The 20,619-nt window shown below is 37.5% G+C and overlaps 1 protein-coding gene across 3 annotated transcripts in view; it reads left to right on the top strand.

Annotated features, from left to right (window-relative positions):
- Positions 1–19,140, top strand: part of ARID4B (AT-rich interaction domain 4B) — a 90,923-nt gene extending 71,783 nt beyond the window's left edge. For all 3 annotated transcript variants that reach the window (XM_075146468.1, XM_075146467.1, XM_075146469.1), the window contains 7 exons: positions 4,192–4,276; positions 5,144–5,336; positions 7,796–9,007; positions 10,865–10,975; positions 13,678–13,893; positions 16,220–16,366; positions 17,383–19,140. In XM_075146468.1, coding sequence (XP_075002569.1) covers positions 4,192–4,276; positions 5,144–5,336; positions 7,796–9,007; positions 10,865–10,975; positions 13,678–13,893; positions 16,220–16,366; positions 17,383–17,513 — 2,095 coding nt within the window. In that variant the 3' untranslated portion in view covers positions 17,514–19,140. The remainder of the gene's footprint in view (positions 1–4,191; positions 4,277–5,143; positions 5,337–7,795; positions 9,008–10,864; positions 10,976–13,677; positions 13,894–16,219; positions 16,367–17,382) is intronic.
- Positions 19,141–20,619: the final 1,479 nt, after the last annotated feature.

The raw sequence follows: 20,619 nt of genomic DNA, 5'->3' as shown, positions 1-20,619 counted from the left end.
AAACACTGGAACCAGTGACACTAACCACTGTGGAACTTTTTTTTTTAAAAAACAGTAAATAGAAAATACAGAAATGGAATATAGCTTAACAGCATCGTACAGCTGCAGTACTTTATGCTAGAGGATCTTGTTAGCTCCTGAGATCCAGGTGATACGTGTTTCTGATAAAGGTAAAGTATTGTAGTGTTCAGTGGAGCCTGACTTGTAGTGAAAGGGAATGGTAGGAATCTCTACCCTGTCAGAGAAAACTGTTCGCATTATCACGTGTTAACCAGAAAAAGCTTATGAGAGAAACTCTATTTCTTCTAACAGGCCAGTCATGTTCTGAATCATGTATGTTTTATATGGAACTAAAACTTCCCTGGGGCCTACAGTGCTAGTTCCTTCTGTCATAATTTTAATTTTCAGCTGCCAGTGCAAAGAAAAGTTTATTGTATAAATATTTGAGGTGAATTTCTTCTGCAGTGTGTTCCCACTAATTAAAGACAGAGGGTGCATATTCAAAAATAGTTTAGGTTGTTTTAACTCTGTGTCGTATGGTACAGTATCACAAGACATGTTATTCTTGAATGTTTCAAGTGTTTAAAAATAAGACTTACTATTTTCAACATTTCTTTCATTCAGAAATCTGAATGTGAAAGTGCCAATTTCTGTCTCGGTTTGTTGAACTGTTAACAATATACAAATTTTGTACTTAGCAGTTAACCACTGAAATTAAGCGAACATGTGTAGCCAAATTTCAGGTTCCTGAGAGTAGTGTATGTGGGGGAGAATTATTAAAAAATAAATAAAATTAAAAATCAGAGTCCCCATCTAATATTCCAGTATTTGGTTATAAGACTAAATCTCTACCTTTCTTTGATCACAGCCAAAGAAAACATTTGATTCTTCCTTGTTAGCAGATACAGACAGTATACTGGAACTTTTCAGTGAACTTGCCAAGGCTTGCTAGTTCCTTGAGGTCACTTGTCTTCCTGAGAAAGTCGTACCTTTGCTAGTATAAATCTAGAGGCTGGAAAAGTACACTGTCTTCCATGTTTCCCCTCTAGTACTTCTGTGGAGGATTGACTGTGCAATCTCTGAGAATATGCTGTGGTTTATTTTAGCTTGCAATCAGTACATATGGATGTAATAGAATCAGTACATACTCTTATGCAAAGTGCCAATTACTTTTTTCTGCTATATAGCTATTCATTTCATTCTTCCTTTTTTCCTTCCTTCCCATTCAAACCCACCTTTCTGGCACGCATTCATTTTAACCAGTAAGGCAGAAAAGCTTCTCTGCTTACTGGCTAATCTTTGTCTTCATTTTGGTAAGGCAAAGGGGATGTTTCTTCTGAAGGCATTCCAGGCTTTCATATGAAACCTTATTTAAAAAAAATCAGTAAGTAATAATTTCTTATTAAATCCCTCCTCTTGGTTCTCAAACAAGTCTGTGCAAACTCTTTTAGGAACACTTCCCCATCTTACTTCCTTCTTCTCCACACCCAGTTGCTCACTTTAGGGAGTTGAGGTAAGCAAGTGTGGAAGATGGCATTGTAGTAAAATGACCCAGGTCTTCTGGAAGCACGTGCTTCTTGTAATGAGAGCTGAAGAACTTATTTCATAATGTTTTTGGTTTTCTTTTGTTTTGTAAACAGGCTGACTAAAGCAAGATTAGTGATGAAGTAAGTATTCCTATTTTAATAAGGTGCAGTTCTATAAAGAAAGGCTCTAGTCTGAGTCACACACACTATTCAGATGCAGCTTGGCATCTGGCGTGCTGTACAGCTTCCCGGGTGCTTTTCTGTCATGCAGTAGAGGAGAATGTAATTTAGGGTCAGGTTGTCAGCTGTGGCTTGGCATGTATCCCTTTTGCAGGATCTGTTTCAGCCTAAGGTTCAATTGTCACAGGTTTAGACAAACCATATGCGTCTGATGTGTGAGTAGTGAAAGGAGCTGTGCTGTGCAAAGGTGTGAAGTGTGGGCATCTGATTCCCTGGAGAAGATGCAAGATTTCTGTGATGCTGGGCTTCCTTGCAGGGTCTGACTGCTGTTCCAGGTGCAGTCAGGAGAAGAACAGGATATGCTCCAGCCAGGAGCTGTGGCTGTCACGCATAGGTTTTCAATTTGTGCTCCTTGAGATGGGGAGTTGTAACCACTGCTTCTAATACATAACATTTAAGACCCTGTGGCATCTACAGATACTCTCTTAAGATTCTGCACTTCCTCTCTCCTTCGCTTCGGTATGCCCCCTAGTCTATCAGCTGTCACCCCAACAGGCACTACAATTACCTTGAATCACGGACAGTATGTGCAGTGACTTTGCATAGAGAAGACTGTTTTCTTATTGGAAATGCGTAGAATGAGTGAATACAAATTTTGTATTATAGCAACATGGTTGAGGCAGAAGGGATACTGTCAGAGTAATTGCTTTTCACTGTGTATTTGTCCAGTCCTAGTGCTATTTCCCTGCATGCATTTAGACCTAATGAAATACCCTTACATTTATGTGGGTTGCAAAGTCCATTTGGCAATCTGCTTAGCGGTATTCCTTCTGGAAGGCACGACTTTGACTTGAATTACTTCAAATAGGGTTTCCCACAGTCTCACAGAATATGGGACTTTTCCATACTGGAAAGTACTCTGCGGAGTTGTATTTCAGTTTTGAAGAGAAATCTGAGCCTGTTCACCTACCTGTCACTTGGTAATAGTACAATTACAGCTGTATCTGCAGCAGTATAAGTAATCTTGGTATGTTGTAGTCTGCATGGTCTGCTGCTAGATTTTGTGATTTTTATTGTCACGTGGAGGGGAAGAAAAAAAAAACCGGAAATTGTTTTGGGAAAACTATTTTCAGAGACTACTGCTCCTTCATTTTTCACTGTATTATTATGTGAAATTTAAGTTAATAATAAAATACAGTATTTAGCTTCTGGAAACCCTTGCATAGATCTTAACTTGGAGTATACGGGAAGACAAGTTGGAAACTTACGTATTTTTCTCTAATCCTTTTTAATTTGTATGTCAATATTGTAGATATAATTGGCAGTAGTTGCAAAGAAGCTGAATTGGGACTGTATCAGCAGTTGTTGTATATATCAAAATGGTGGTCAAGTAAGCCCATCTGGGAAGCAGCATGGTCACGAGCGTGCTGTGCTCGGCTCCATCTTATATTAGTTCTCGGGGTGTGTGGTGAGGGTTTTGGGGGTTTTGTTTGGGTTTTTTTGTTTGTTTTGGTTTTTTTTTGTTGGTGGTTTTTTTTTTTTTCATTTTTTTGTTTTCATTTCTTTTTTTAAAGTTGGTTTCTTCCCCTCTGACCTAGGTGGGTCAGAATTTGTGTGGCTATACATTAGGGCGAAAGTTAATGCATACTAATTTTTAACTGACCTGTTTCTTATTTAGACAGTTCTTGAATTCACAGTTGAAATAGGACAGCAGATTATGCTTATTGGGAGAAAAAAAATGTTGTTTCAATTGATTCTTGAGGTTTTTCAGAAATACACAATGAAACTGGGAAGTATAGTACCATAGTTACAGTATATTCTTACTAAGAATGCACTTCTCTGGTCTTGGATTTGTATTTAATAGGTTCAGCCTTAGATAATTAGACACCTGTTGTTAGTATGTTGGTGCTATTTAATATGTTTTTGTCTAGTATCATTCTGATATAAAATGGAAACCTTTAGCTGAAAACAAATTGATAAGTGTTAGTGTTAAGTGACTCAAAAGTTAGTGACTCTTAAGTGTTAGTCACTCCAAACACCACTTTGCAGACACTCAGGCTCGAAAGAATTTATTTTTGTTAACTGGTCACATTTTACGTAGTTGTAAGGATTTATTTTATTGTTAATGTTCTACAGTATATATACAAAGTATAACTCTTGGAGATCCATACAGAATTATCCTTCTGGTAGTTTGTTTTACCTGTATACATGGATTTCCTGCTGTTCAGTGCAGACTGGAAAAGTATCAGCTTTCACTCTTACCCATCAGTGTGAGAAAACTTCGTCCTATATGTCCCAGCATATAAAGAATTGAACCTTAGCTGAAACTCCACATACTGAAAAGTACACAAATTACTTCTTTATTCAAATTCCAGTTCAGTTTTTATATGGCTAATAATTTTCTTTTTCCTCCATTAATTTCTTTTATGGTGTCATGATTATCTGCTTAAAACCATAAATGTGTACAATTTTTTTTTTCTTTTAGGTATGATGAATGGATAAAGGCAGACAAGATAGTGAGACCAGCTGATAAAAATGTACCAAAAATTAAGCATCGAAAGAAAATAAAGGTAGTTTCTCTCCCTTTTTCTCCCTTGTTCCCTCCAACTTTGGCTTAATATTTTCTTACATATTCCCAACCCTTTCTAACCTTTTCATGGGCCTACAAATGCTTGACTTGTAAAAGTGACTTCCTAGCCTTGTGAAAACTATAACTTTTTTTCGTCACTTCCCTCCCCCCCCCCCCCCACTTTTGGGTGGGCAGGGGAAGCTTCTCTTTCCTTTTTTCCTATTTTTTTTTTGTGAAATTTATGTATGCACTTATAGAAAACAAATGAGAAGGATCCATTTTATCATCAGTGGTGGGAGCCAACTCTGGGGCATGAAATTTGGGAGTTCCCTCTGCTAATTCTGGAGAGCAAACCTATGACCAGTCCATGTATATGTGACTCTATCATTTTATTTCATAGCATTTCTTTCAAAGTTCATTCTTTTAAAACTGATATTTAGGATCAGGTTATGATATATTCGTTGGGCAGTAGGATGCAAGGAAGCTTTTCCTTCTGACAGCGCTCCTTCTGCCCCGGCACTGTGGCCCCTGTAGAACCTGAGTTTTGTTCTAGAGCTCCCTGCCCGTTGTGACAGAGCAGGGTGTTGTAGCCCTGCCCTGCCACTGCTGAGCCTGGCACTCTCCGGTGCCACTGCTCCTAGAGCGTTGGCTGTGTTTGCTTTCCTATTTGTTTTCGTGTTGACAAAGTTCCTGTCTTCGGTATAAATGTCTTGGCATGGGCCATAGGAAGGTATTTGTAATCTTTTAAACAAAGAGGAAAGCTTTCCTTTACAGGTTGAATGTTTAAGATAATGGTAAGCATTGCTTAATTGTAATCTATGTTAAGATGTATTCAAATGAGAAGAATTTTTAATCTTTTCTTTCATAGAATAAAACTGACAAAGAGAAGGAAGAGAAGTATTCTCCTAAAAACTGTAAATTGCGACGTTTGTCAAAACCACCCTTTCACACCAGCACATCACCAGAGACTGGGTCCAAACTTGACAGCACTGAAGCCAAAAATATTGAACAAGTTCCAGTTAAATCAATAGAAATCACTTCTATCATTAATGGGCTACAAGGTATTGTACTAACTACTTCTAATTTTGTAAATGGCCTTTAAACAGTAGTATATGACAATGTAGAACAACTGATGCAACTGTACACTTGAGTCTGTCTGGCTAATTATAACATCAACTTCAGAAATAACCCTTGAACAAAAGCAGTATTCGCAGTTTCTGAAAACGAGTATTGTGGATTCAGTGTATGTTAACAGTCTTAAAAATTACATCCTTTGTTTTGCATCCTTTTTCTGTTTGATACACAGCAAAGCATTTTTGCTTCCTATATTATTTCTGAATTTTTAATTTTTGATTTATGTAACTTTTAGGACCCATTATATTTTTTTTTTTTTTATGCCTTGAAAAAGAGAATTAATAAAGCTCGGTTTCCTATTAGCACGTCTGTTGTTCCTAACATTGTTTTCCCCTTCCCACACGTTTACAGCAGCATTATAATAACTAGTTACTTCTCTTCATCCGTAGTTTAGTGCATGCCTCCAGAAAAAGAAATCGTGTATGGTATAGGTAGTTTGGGTAACCACCAATTTTTGTGGAAGTTGTAGAATTTAATAATCTTTTAGACTTATTTGAACTTGGATGACATTGGCCACTGGGTTCCAAATTTGTAGGTAGACTAACAGTCAACATAATCTATTAAGCTTCGTTTCCTTAGGAAATGAGAAACAAAAAAGCAATTAGTGGTGATGATAATGACACTATTATTAGTGCTATAATTAATCTGTAATTAACTTCTGATTACAACACCACAATTTGACATACACCCTCTAATATTTTGGAAAGCTAAATGTTTTCCATATTACACGACTAATTTCCAGAAATGCTTTTAATTGTATGCAATTCTTCTATCATTTATGTCCACATAGATTCGTGCTGGGGATTAACTTTTTTTCTGTAACTTGTGAGTTTTTGTTTTTAAGTATGAAAGGCTCTAATGTTTTACTAGTTCTTTTTCCTCCAATTTTAGAGCTGCTTGCTCAAAACTTTTTACAGTTTTTTTTTTTTCCTAAACTGGAATGATTAATGCAATTGTATTCAACTTTCCTTTGAAGGGCACAGCAAAGTAAATAAGTTGAGAGGAAAACTTGATGGACCTGATTTTTTGGTTTTTTTTTTTTTTTTTTAAATGTGTTCTTGGCTTTGATTTCAAATGGCAAATTTTGATACCTCTTATATTATAATAGTAGTGTAGTTTTGATCCTCTAAGGTATGAGAAAGGCAAGTGTTAGAAGTCCATTTTAAGTGATAGAGTTCTTGGTAGGCATTTTGGCCTAAAGTTCCATAAATGTTTAATGAGAAAAAAGCAAACAACACTGAAAGGGTTGTGTAAAACTTGCTTTCAGATTGAGTCTTAGAGTAGAATTTAAGAGCCTGCCTATCTTAAATCAAATAAACTAAGAAAAACACCTGAGGTGACATTTCTCAAGGTATTTTGTCCTGTACATCTCTTCTCTCTGTTAGTGTGCCCTTCTCTTAAGTTCATCGTATTCCAGTAAACCTTTTCTAAAAAAGTTAATTGAACTCTGATCATTTCAGTGAATTTTGTTGACAGTATTGTGTTTCTTCTCTGTCATTATTTATATTATCATCTTTAAAGAGTTGGTGAGTTTTAGTGAGGAATTGAGAATGAGAGATGGGAAGTAGGATGAGAAGAGTTAAACTAGCTACACCAACAAAAATGGATGAGTTACAGATCAAGGAGTTACCCATATATTTGAGCCAATTCTCATTGTTTCTCCTTGTATCCATATCATTTCCCATTGAATGGGCTTGTTGTTGATTCCTTCTCCATTATATCTTTGTTCTTCTTTTCTCAGTTTCTTTATTCCTGACCCTGAATTTTCTTACTGTTGTCCTACACTCTTATTGTTCATATATTTCCCCAAGTGCCTTTCATTATTGCTTTCACTTTCTTTTTCCAGGCTGGTCATCAGGTTGATTTGTTAGAGATTATCCAGTGTCTTTGTTGTTGTTCTGTCCTTTTAGACTGTGGATTCTCCAGGGAAAATACTGCCTCTGTTCTGGGCTTTGGGAAAAGGGCAGATAATGGTAGTATTTGTAACCCATAAAAAATATTTAAAGTTTTTGTTAAGCACATCTTTCAATTTCTGTTTTGGTTAATTGTGCAGAAGTTTGTATTGTATGGATTGATGCACTCTATGCTTTCTCCACCACATCAGAAATTCTTGGAGATGTAGGGTGTAATAGAGAATTTTCCTAGTTCCTAATCTAGCCATTATACCTTCTAATAGAACAGGAAATAAATTTTTGAAGTCTTCAGGAGGTACCATTTAAAATATATACTACTAGAGATCCCTGTAGCATGTGTTCGTATCTGTACAGTTTTCTTTGGTTTTTTTTTTTAAAGAATTCTTTGTAACCAGAATCAAGACAAACTTTTCTTGTTTTGTTTTTTTTTTTTTTTTGTTGTTTTGTTTTTTTTTGGATTTATTTTTAATTAGCTTCTGAAAGTTCTGATGATAGTGAGCAGGAAGATGACCAAAGTGCCCCGAATGTACATGCTGATGGCAAAGAGGAATCTCAACATGAAGCTGTAAGCCAAGATAAAAATGAACTCTGTCTAAAAGAAGAACAGAGCGGTTCATCCCTCCCAGAAGAAACTAAAGCTCTGACAGATGTAGTAGTGCCCAAGTCGGGACCCAAGTCTCCTGAAAGATTGCGAAAAGAGATGGAAGAGTTGTCTGAAGATACTGACTCCGATGGAGAAGATGAAGCTGCAAAGAAGAGGAAGGATGTAAAAAAGGAGGTAGTGGATAAAACAGCAAAACCACAGGTAAAACGTGGTAAACGAAGGTACTGTGTTGCAGAGGAATCTTTGAAGACTGTGTCACCTAATAGAAAGGATGAGAAGTCCAAAAACAAAGACTCCCTTAGTTTAGAAAACAGCAGTAACAGCTCCTCGGATGAAGATGAGGAAGACAAATCCAAACTGAAAATCACTCCAACTAAAAAGTACAATGGACTAGAGGAGAAAAGGAAGTCTTTACGGACAAGTACTTTCTACTCAGGATTTTCTGAAGTGGGAGAGAAAAGAATAAAGCTTCTAAATAACTCTGATGAAAGACTTCAGAACACCAGAGCGAAGGATCGAAAAGATGTCTGGTCAAGTATTCAGGGACAATGGCCGAAGAAAACGCTGAAGGAGCTGTTCTCGGACTCTGACACTGAAGCTGCTGCCTCCCCTCCACACGCTGCTCCTGAGGATGCTGCAGCAGAGGAGCAGCTTCAGACTCTTGCAGAAGAAGACATTTCTTTGCCTAGCTCTGAACTTGAAAAATCTTTGCCAGCTAGTGTGGACGTTAAACCTGTTGAGGAGAAACCGACTGAAGTGGGTGAAAAGAAAGTTGAATTTCCAAGCAGTGGCAGTAATTCAGTGCTAAATACTCCTCCTACAACTCCTGAATCGCCTTCATCCGTAACTGTAACGGAGTCCAGTAGACACCAGTCCAGTGTCACTGTCTCTGAGATGCTGCCACCAAATCAAGAAGAGATACGAAGCATTAAAAGTGAAACAGATAGCACAATAGAGGTGGACAGTGTTGCAGGGGAGCTGCAAGACCTCCAGTCTGAGGGAAATATTTCTCCAACAGGTTTTGATGCCAGCGTCAGCTCCAGTAGTAGTAATCAACCAGAGCCAGAGCATACTGAAAAAGGTAAAGGAAAGGGTAAACAGAGCTATCTTCAACCTAACCAGCTCTTATTTTAGCATTGCTGATATATTTTCATTCTGTTACGGTTACACTGCTGGAAGGTTAGTTGTTGGAGGAAGCAGTAGCCTGCTGTCTACTTCAAATGTGTGGAAACGGCATAATCATCTAATGAATGAAATATAATCTGCCAGGAAGTTTCTTGGCCTTTCATTAGGAATTATGATGGTTTCAATGAGGAATGAAGTAATAAGAATAAAGTTTATACCAGACCTGGCTAGAAAAGCCCAGAGCAAACTGTAATACATTGTATAAGGAATATTTATTGTAGCAAGATGGATACATTTTGAATACCTTTCTTACAAGTAGAAGATACTGTTTCTTACATAAGCTGTTTATTTGAGGGGGAGAAAGTGCCAATTATTGCATGCTTAGGCAACCATTTCAAACTTGCATCTTATGAAATTAATGGTTTAAAAAAATGCAATTCAAGCTGATAACAAACTTCGATCTTATTAGCTATGTTTCACTTTCAGATGTGATTTTACAGGTTGAAGTTCCTATCCTGAGACCACTAGAGAATAGGGGATAATAAACACTGCCAGCACTTGTGCATGTGATGTCAGTGTACTGCTGCCTGCTCTTTAACTGTTTGCAAGGCTGGATCCAAAAGCCTTTTTGTGAAAGTCACTGGCTCTTTTACAGTTCCATCAAAAGTACAGCTACTTTCACTGTGTTAAAGTGCCTAAAAAACTATTAATACAAAGGAAAAAAAACCAACCATGTCTGAATATAATCCTGAGATGACAGAAGTGGTTTCTTCATCTCAACATATTTCAGTTAGTAATTAACTGAATTTTCTCAAAATGCCCTTAAGGTGTGTTACCGTCCTCATTCTGTTTGAATTGTTCTTCTGAAAGAATGCAACAAAATGTGTATCCTTAAACAAAGGAGAGAGTTTGGAAGAGGTGAATATGTAGCCCTCAATAAATACACCTGTATTGCTTTGCTAATTATAGATTAAGGTTTAGTGTAGGTTTAGAACTTAATTTGTTTGCTTTTTTATATAAAAGGAAATTATTGCTACATGAAAAAAGTTTTACACTATTACGCAATATTACGCATGCTGCCTGTTTTAGATAATTGGGTTTCTTAATTTAAATGATTTTGTTACAGGAGTCATTTTTAATCTGTAAGTCAGGTGGTTGTGGAACAACGTTTGAACAACTCCTAAAATTTGCTTTTTTAACAGGTGTACTAGAATTCTTTTATCTTCCTTTTCTACTTTCCCCCCGTGTAGTCACAAATACCAGTAGACTTTTTCCTTTGTTTTTCTGTTTGCTGCCTTTTTTTTGTTGCCTTGTTTTTTAACATTATCTAAGGGTTTTTTTAATACTTACAATTAATGTAATTACTGATTACAAGTGATAACTGATTACTGATTACAAGCTTTTCTCACAGCTTCCAACTGCTACAGGGTTTTTTGAACATTTTTCAGTTCCATTATTTCTTGATAAGTTTTTCAAATAAATGTATTCATATTTAATTTACAGTATTAAAAAAATAAAAATCTGTGTGGTTCAAGAGAAATTCTGATGATGCATACAGGAAAGTTACTTGCAATCATCTTACGTGTGTATTCTAACCAACAAACTTTTGTCTGCCTTCCATCCACCTTCAGCTCCTCTTGTGAATATAAGTAGAAAGCTGAGCCGTATTAAGGATAGGGAGGAACAGTTGCATTGTTGTCTACAAACTTAAGCTCTGAAGTGGTTTTTTTGAGACTTTGAGAAAAACACACAGAAGTGCAAGTATTTATTTAATTTCTCTTCTTTCTTCCCCCTCCGCACCCCTCCATTATAGTCTGTACAGGCCAAAAAAGACTTAAAGATGCTCAGGGAGGAGGCAGCTCCTCAAAAAAGCAGAAAAGAAGCCACAAAACATCTGTGAACAACAAAAAGAAGAGTAAAACTAGTAAGTACAGCAGCTCAGTGTGAAATGAAATGTGTGAAAGTACAGTCATTTGTTTGAATGATTGTAGGAGATGAAGTCTGGACAAAATGTTCTCATCAGTGAATTCTTAATACTGTTTAAGGAAGAAACTACTCTTGCTGAAATGCCAAAATGTTTTTAAATGTCTTGTGTGTTATTTCTGGGCCTGTTTCTAAGAGGTCCTTAATATTGTGTAATTAAGGAAGACTAAGAAGAGTGAGTATTTCACACTTAGTACAATTGGGACCAGAATCTCTGTGGCGTGATAGCTGCATGTTTTAGAGGGGACCTCGATGAAATTATACTTTGTATTTTCTGCAAGATGGGTTTTTAGAGGTTAATAGCTCTTCCGGTAGCAAATCTGAGAAGAATTCCAGAAAAATATAGGCTCTATTTTCTTTGTATATCATCTGTTACATCTTCAGTAAATAATGCAGCTTTTGCAGCTTTTTTGTAGTTGTAGAAGCTAATTGGAATAGAAACCACAGTACTGGGGAAGAGAAGCTTAATAAAAGCAAAGCAGAGGTGTATTAGAGAGGCATATGCACATGTGTTCAGGAGACAGCAAGATCAGTTACTGCCTCATCTCACTGTTAATAAAAAATACCAGGGAACAGTCAGCTGGAGAGTGAAGCCAGGAGGATAGCTGTAAAAAAACACAGTTAAAGCAAGGATAGAAAGCATATGCTATACCTTTTTTCCCCCTCCCCCTCGCCTCTTCTTTCTTTTAAAAGCTTTTACTAAAAGTCTGTACTTCCTGGTCTGGTATTTGCCTTCACCTCACCCGTCCTTCGTGTTCATTGATCTCCTCTTCACATTCTCTCATCCTTTTTCATTCCATTTCACTAATCTCCTCCTTCCATAATCCTTATTCCTTCCCCCACCCCAGGAATTAAAGTAACAAAACAAACTGAATTTGCAGAACTAATACACTGTTTTTAGCCTTGGCATTGTTCCCTTTTATTTGGTGAATTTATCCCTTTTTCTCAACCTATGTCTTCGTCAGGATGCAAGCACTTCAAAGCTAGAATTGTTTCTTGTACTGTGTACAGTCCTTGGTGTGTATGCACTCTTTTTGTTAGAGCTGTATGTAATAAGGGCAATAAATAGATAAAATGTGGAGTCAGTTGTGAGTAAAAAATGCTTTTTGCAGAATTCAAGTGTACCAGTTAAAGCTGCTTTTGTAGCAGCTTCAACTCTTGCCTTTGCATTAAGCCAGCAGAGAACGGCAGCTCTGCAGCCAGCTGAGTTCTTTCATACCACGTGTATCTTGGTGTTTGGTTTCTCCAGTGTAGATCACCAGATCATAAAGACCAGAACCTAAAGAGACTTTCAGGGTTCATTTTGTCAACACCTAGGGCAGGTACAACTGAGGCATAAATTTCTCTTGATAAATATTAATTGAATACGTTTTTAAAAACCACTCTAACGTTGGGGATTTTGCAGCTTCCCTAGGCATTTTATTCCAGTGCTTCACTAGACTTCTGCTGAATTAAAATCTCTTGCCCTTGCTTCCACCCCAGTTTTATTTTTGTAACGCTAAACAAGCTTCATCCTTTCAGTCATTACTCATAAATCATGTCTTTTGGACAGATTATTTTGTTACTCTTCTTTGGGTGGTTTGATTAGAAAATTGCGTTCAGTTCAGCCTGTTGCTTTATAGTTATTTCAGTGTGAGGTGAAGTTCTTCTGTTTTGGGTCAGCTGAAGATGGTTTCTCTGCAATTAAAGAATTTGATCATCATGTTTGAGGATTTTTGTAGATGATGTCACGCAAATTTAGATTATTGCTAGTCATTTTAGCACAGAAAATCTGAAATAAAGGTGACATAAGGCTAAGAAAAAGGCCAATTGTTTACTCTCGTTTCTGCTACACATGTCCTAGGAGTACAGTGAAAAGCTTGTCTGTAACTAGTACCTTTAAAACAGGATACAGGTTTGTATATATCGAATGCTGTATTAGGAATTAATATTAAAGATAAACAGGAGATAGTACGTAACAATCAGTCTTGCTAACTGTTTTAGAAAAAGTATAGAGCCATAAGCAGAAATACATGGATAACTTTTGCGCCTGCATTGACACATGGACTGCCTCTTTGCCTTATTTCCTAATGTAGGCAATTTATTTATGGGTATTGTTCTAAAGCAACAAGTGTGACGCTGTCTTGAACCGTTCAGAGAGTAGAGTGCACCTTCCCTATATGGACCTTGAACAGTTGGAGTGTATTCAGGAATCTCCTTACAAGAAGTGTGTCCCTACCCTACCCCCTTACATCCTTGCACACACGCTTTCAGCAATATCTGTATTCAGGGTAGATTGTGGAGCCACAGCCTGGTACTTTCATCCACCCTCTTGCTCTCTTTGGTTCCCATAGGTCCACATAATAGCTATGAATCTACCTGCAAAGCGACTAAATGGACCGTGTTTCCAGTGCAAGGTTTCCCTTTCACAGCATGCCACAATTAGAGGGGCCCCCTTATATACCTGTTCTGTGGTCTTGTCTTTAGGCACTAGTGATGCAAAGAAGTGCGTGCTATGCTTCTATACCAGGATGGATTATATAATTTTAAAGTAAAAGGCTTTTTGTCAAATAAACTCCCGTTACATGAAAATCAGCACAGGGGTAGCTTCTGATCAGCAAAGGTTGCTTTGATTTGTAACAATGTATCTTCTTGTTTCTTCAGCAAACAGCAGTGACAGTGAAGAACTATCTGCTGGTGAAAGTGTGTCCAAGTCTCAGTCAGCAAAATCAGTTTCTGCTGGCATGAAATCTCACCAAACCAAATCACCCGCAAGAACACAATCTCCAGGAAAATGTGGGAAAAATGGAGAGAAGGAGTCTGATCTCAAAGAACAGAATAATCGTTTGCCCAAAGTTTACAAATGGAGTTTTCAGATGTGTAAGTATTTTCTTCAAAATATGCCTAGTGTTGTCTTGCAGTATAGTATAAGAAGGCTTTTTGAATTTTGTTTTGTTTTTTTTCCCCTAAAATTATTCCATCCTCAGTTTTCTTAATTTTGTGATAAATCCTGATTTAAAAAAAAAAATATTTTTTTTGCAGTGCAGGAAACTGCCTATATCGCACTCTTCCAATACTGTTTTTAGATATGGCTTCTGTGCTGACTTGCTGTTTTTGCCATCCTGTGCAGACCTGTCATTCTGGCATGAACATTATCCACTGTATGTGCTTCTTCTGTTGATATTCTCTTGCTGTTTTACTCCTCATTCTCTAGTTATTGTTCACACACTTACATGATTGATTTGTAACTTTTTCCCCTTCCATTTTGCCTTAGTAAACCAGGACATGTTTACTATTTCTAGTAATGAGAACTTTCAGTGTGTTTGTTGGTCAGCTACGGGTACATGTATAGCTAGGGGTGAGCAGTGTTGAAAGGACCATACATTGGCCTATCTGAAGAACAGTTTAGTAGCTTATTAATGCCTCGATATTAATGCAATTTCTTAATTGCCTCTGTGTGCGTGCATACTATTGCAGCATTACTTGCAGTGGGTTGAAAAGAGAAGATAAAATATTAGGTGATTAAAGCCTTCTTTCTCAATATAACAATAAGCAAACAATTGAAAATAATTACTTAAAAACAAAAACTTGCTATTTTTAGCCCTCTCTCTTACAGCGTCTGGGTATTTAATTGTCTAGTCAGCAATAAATTGTTGTCCTTAGTACTGACCATGGATGTATAGCATTGCATGAGTTGCTTTTTCTTTGCTTTTAAAGGTCAAATTGAAACTGTGTGGTGTGACTGATTTAAATTACTTCTTAAAGTAAACCATAGTATCTCATGCAGTATTCACAGATGATCTTAGTGTACGTCAAGTTTCTGAAGTTCTCAGAGCATTTTGCTCTGTGCTTTTCTGTGCTCAGTCCCAGGCTGTGTGAAGACTGCTGTTCCTCATGTAAAGCGGGAATAGGAAAGAGCTGGCACAGCACATTGTGCAGACACATCTGCTGAAATTCCTTTTTTCTTTTTTTTTTTTTTTGCAAGCAGCATTCTTTTATGCCCAGAGAATTCTCCACTTAGCCAGCTGTTTCTGTGGTGAGAGAATCTGACCCTGCATTTTTTTTCTCTTCAGCTCTGAATCTCAGTGTTACTCTACTTTGAAAGTATTTTTCTCCTAGTACTTCATCACAGTCAAGTTACGTTCTGCTGCTCTTCAGGACTCTGTAATGTAATAGGTCTTTATTGTCACTTAACCGGCCTGCTGAGATTCGTTGGGCAGACTTCCTGTGCAGCACATTGAAAGAGCTTTTGCTCCTTCCTTTCTTTCTACCTTGGCTACATTGCACGTGCTAAATTTGCTTGGCAGAAGTTGGACTTCGGAGTGCTATTTAACACATCTCCTGCTGTTGCAGAGGTCTAAGACACTTGCAATGTCTCTGAGCTTTCCTCATCTTCCCACGGTCCAATATAGTTGTGGCTTTTGGTCCTTTGGTGCTACCTTCGTTATAGTTTGATGAAGTGCATTCTGTGCCCCCCAGTAGTTTAAATGATTCTTAAATGTCTTCAAATAGAGTGTCTCCAGTGTGGCTTACCTGTGGCTGAAAGGGACAGAACAGAGATAGCTCCTCCTGCCTGTGCCCCCCACAGCTGTGTGCCATGCTGTGGTGAGCTCCCAGCTGGAAACAGCTGGAGGGGCAGCTCTTGTGCTGGCCGTGTCCGTTGACATCCCCGTGTGGGATGCCAGCGAGGAGGTCCTGTATAGTTATACCTTATGGCCCATATGCCATGGACTCGATTAGAACCACCCCACAGCTATTCAGATTCCTGTTGTAACCCGCTTCTTTTGTAACAGCCAAGACAAGTTGGGCAAGACTGACCTTCCTGATGTATTAGGCCAAACTGAGCTCTAGCAAGGACTCAAAGCAACAGGCTCAAAGCTAGTTTTGGCTCCTATGTTTTCACCAGTTGTCTTAATTTTTTTTTCCCCCCCCCTTTTCCTTCCTATGGGGAGGAGAATGCATGCATTTTCTTCCTCTCCCACTTCTTTTTTTTAAAAAAAAAGTGTATCTATGGTGGTATCTTTTAAAAAATAATTAAAAAAGAACAAAGTTTGTGATAATAAACAGCAGCTGCTGTTGCTGTGGTTTTTGGCTTTGCTGTCTGCTACCTCAAAGCACATCACTAAGATTTGCGTACTTCACTGAAATTCAGAAGTTTTTGGAAATGCTGCAATACAATAATTGACAGAAATTGTTTAACTTGCAGCTGACTTGGAAAATTTGACTAGCGCCGAGCGCATAACAGTTCTCCAAGAAAAACTGCAGGAAATCAGGAAACATTACCTGTCCTTGAAATCTGAGGTGGCTTCTATTGACCGAAGAAGAAAGCGCTTAAAGAAGAAAGAGCGGGAAAGTAAGTGCTGCGAACTAAATTCTACTTTTAGAGGGTTAAATTGCATGTCATGTTATTAAGGTGGATAATTTTTAGGGAGGTGTGTGCCATTAGAAGTGTGTTTTTGTTTGTTTTTTTTAAAAACACTGTATACAGTTATGATCTTTAGAAGGTATGGTTCAGCTCTCCAGTGACTATGTAAGGCGAGAAACATTAAAAAGGCATGCAATCTATATAATTCTGTGTAGACAGAATTATTTTATACAGAAAAAAAAATACAGAAACATAAACTTTTCTAAGCAGTGAACAAAGTATGTAAGGTTATTAATAACTTAGAATTTTTCTTCAAGTTACACAATAATTTACTGTAGTATTGCTTGTGTGTCTAGTTAGTGCCTTCCCCTTAGGATAAATGATTTATTTTGAGTTTAAGGGAGACCATCAATTAAATCTCTCATTTCCCTGAAGCTGCTTTACCTATTGTTGTAGGCAATGTTCTAGTGTGCCTGCTTCTAGCAGCATTAAAAGGATTTTTTCTCCATGTCTTGTTAACATGCACATTTAAGAGTTCACTGAGTATAAGAAGAAAGACTGAAATGCCGCGTGTAGTAAGATTTTATGGCTGCAACCATCTCACGGGAACTGCAGTAGCTTCTTGGTTGCTGGAGCAGGGTGTATGTGCAGATTCTGTGCTGGGACAAGGCCCTACCTGTGCTGGTTCCCACAGGAAAGAAAGGGAACAGTTAACTGTGCTTGCGGGTCAGGAACGAGCTCTGGCGTCCTCTGGCCGGGTCCTTGATCTGAGCGGCCGATGAAGCAGGGCTGCAGGGGGCAATGCCACGCTGTCTTGCACTCGGCTGAAGCTGTCTCTCTGAGTATTTCCCACAAAAACTAGGGAATGGAGGCTTTTTTCTTTTTAATTACTAGGCATTAGTTGCTGGAGTCAGTATATATCAATGCTTCTTGTTGAATGGCAAAACATTTTTATTGCTTGATTTGTAGATTTTTATAACCTCTGTTTTCCTCTTCCTATGCAGGTGCTGCTACTACATCATCTTCCTCCTCATCACCTTCCTCTAGTTCCATTACAGCTGCAGTTATGTTAACTTTAGCAGAACCGTCTATGTCAAGTTCATCACAGAACGGAATGTCAGTTGAGTGCAGGTGACAGCAGGACTTGCCAAAGCACTTTGCACTTAATGGCTGCTGAGGGCCACTCTTTTTTTTTTTTCTTTTTTTTATACTGCACAGTGGCACAAAATTCAGACAAGCACTATTTTGTATTTAAAGTTGTTTCTTGACAAGCTAACTTTGCACTTAAGTGCACTTTTATGAAGAAAAAGTACAACAAACTGCTTTTCCTCAAGCAATAATTGTTTCCAACTTGTCTGGGAATTGTAAGTCTAGTGACCCGAAGGCCTTCCACTGTGGCAAATGGAGGCTGTTCACTGCCTGTAGAGACAGTACAATAAGCATACAGTTGTTGGATTGATCTAAATAAATGTGGTAAGGCTTACTGTATTCCCTGGTATTTTGTTAAAGCTGGAACATTTGATATTTTTCCATTTATTTATGACAAATATTGAACCTATTTTCATTTGTACAAGCTAATTGTTTTTTAACTGCTAAGTCACCTTATAGTGGCTTTAATTGTATACGTCAAGCACATGTATTCAATTCAAAACCTGCAGTTAGTAGGATGTTTGACATCAGTCCTGATAACCAAATATGAGGATTCCTTTAAAAAAAAAAAAAGACTAATGTTTACAGGTTTGAATTAGGCTTAAATAAGTTGCTCTGGGTTTTAAGAACCCATTAATTGGAATTAAACTACTGTACTTTGCCATTTTTCTATAAAACAGTATTTTTTTTTTAATTTTGATAAAATACATTATGAAAAAGGAAGAAAATGGCTAACAAACTGTATTAAATCTTAATGTATAAAGATTGTATTTAGCCAGTTTAAAGTGTATATTTATTCATAATGGATTATAACAGTTATATTTTTGTGTTTTCTTGTAAATGTTTCTTTTCCCTTAAAGCAACAAATATTTCATTTGTAATGCTTATTTTATTACGAGCTTCAAGGAGAGGACTTCAAGGCGGATTAAAGTGTGAGGTTATAATTTGTGGTTGCTGATATGAACACTGCCACAAAAGGGTAGTTGTTTTTAAAATAGCTAGCTGAGTGGTAGACATTTAATTTTTTAAATGCCTTGTACAAATTCCAAAACCAACTTCAAACTGTTTTCACTTGTATTGATTTTATGTTGTATGGATCCCAAGCTCTCTCCTGTTAATTATATACCTTTGTAAGACATTTGTATATTGCGGAAGTGTTCATTCAAGCTATTTAATACCTGGCACTGTTAATACACAGTACTTTATTGTACAGATTGTTTTACTGTTTTAATTGTAGTTCTGTGTACTTCTTTTGCCTGGGGAAATAGGGGCTGGCATGTTTTTCTTTGTTTTCTGGCAATACAACATGTAAGAATTCAGAGCATTTTGTTTGTAGATGCTAGAGTGTCAGAATCCTTTACATTTGACTTTTCTAAGAAAAGCATTTTCAGTCTTCGTAGTGTGTGCTTAAGGTTAACTGATTTTATTGAAAATGGTTTCAAAGTATTCAGAATTGTACAGGACTGTAAAAATTTGTTGACAAACATTGAAGGAAAAGCTTATAGAAAAAAGCTATAAAATATATATTAGGTTCTGCAGAAAATGGAGAATTATGTAATATATTGTACAAATGTAAGCAAAGGCCTCTGAAATAAAATGCCATAGTTTGTGAATCCCTGATTTTGTTTCTAACAGTTTAATTAAGCAACCATAGTGTGTTCATTAAAATGACATCAAGCTGCAGAATCAGTTTAGCAAATGATCTTTGATATGGTGTAGTAGGCACATAAAGATAAGCTAGAGCAGGTACATTGGCCTGATTTTCCTCTTAGCAACTAATTCAAATTCATCCTCTTTTTCAGCAGAATGGGAGAGCTTGGCCCATTGACATCATTAAGGCAGCACCGGTTGAGATAAAGATGAATTTTGATTCACATTAATTCAGGTAGTTTGAAAATGTAAAAGCAAGCTCCCGAAGATACTTGCTGACTTCCAATATCAACTGCCTCAAGTTCAGATTCAGTGGAAGTGAAACTGGAATAAAACTTTTAGTGTTATCTGCTTACATCATGTCTGGCTGTAGTTCAGTTGACCAAAATACTGTTACACCTGCAAAATGATAAATTACCGGTGAGACTGATAAATAACAAACGATTATAAGCTTTGGAAACATGGACTGTGTTAACAGTTACCAGGGATCTGAGACTGACTGAGGAGTAATTTTAGTATTTTCAGTGGGGCTACTTGGAGGATATTTACATATGTTTAAGTTTAGCAGAAACAGAGTCATAATAGTTCAGTTCTGCCTTTCAGTCTCAGTAGGCGTAACTGGTATTGATTTAACTGGGAACTACATCTGAACAAGCAAGAGCAAATTCAGCTCTCCACTCACTAGTAGGTCTTGATCAGCAGTTAGTGCCAGCATTTTTGCTTTGATGTGACAGTTGTTGACTCTCATGTTCTATGAGAGGATTTGTTTGTTTACTTGTTTGAAACAGGGATCATTAGTCATCTCCCCACTCCGAAACTGAGTTTTTGCATAAACAGGATTTTTGCTCTTCTTTAATACAGAGATTATTTAATTTTTGTTGTACTTCTCATGCAGTTTAATGACTAGTCAAAAATCTGTTCTGGATGTTTTATATTGCATCTCTCTGAAGTGTGTCTATAAATGGTACTCTCCAGGTTCATGTTATTTGTGTCCCAGAGGTTGCAAAGGAAGGTACCTTTGGCAAACTGTTAGCCAGGCAATTTTATCCTGTGTTCTAGCGAGTCAAATCTGAGCTTCTTTCCAGGTCGTAACGCAGCTTTAAATGTGGGTGTGCTCCCTGCTTGGCATGCATTCTGTGCTTACAGCTGAGAAGGTTTCCCACTAGCAGTGATTGCTGAGTGCCTGCTCGGACCATGACGTGAGACAAACTACCGCTCCTTTAAAATCCTTTACACCTTGGCTGAGCGACAGAATCAGTTTTGTGTGTCTCATGTTTGATCATATTGAGAATAGCATAGAGTGCAGACTATCCACATACGCTGAGAGAAAGCACGCCTTGCTTGAAGGCTGTCCACGTTGCTCCCGACTCCCTTTATTTACAGTCTCCACCGATGCTTGTACGTACTTGTTACTGTGTAGTTTCCATCATGCCGTGAAATTT

The sequence above is a fragment of the Calonectris borealis genome, chromosome 3 (genome assembly GCF_964195595.1).
Source record: "Calonectris borealis chromosome 3, bCalBor7.hap1.2, whole genome shotgun sequence".
In the NCBI taxonomy this organism is placed as follows: Eukaryota; Metazoa; Chordata; class Aves; order Procellariiformes; family Procellariidae; genus Calonectris; species Calonectris borealis.
The sequence above is the reverse complement of the archived record's forward strand: the minus strand, read 5'-3'. Positions and strand labels throughout refer to the sequence as shown.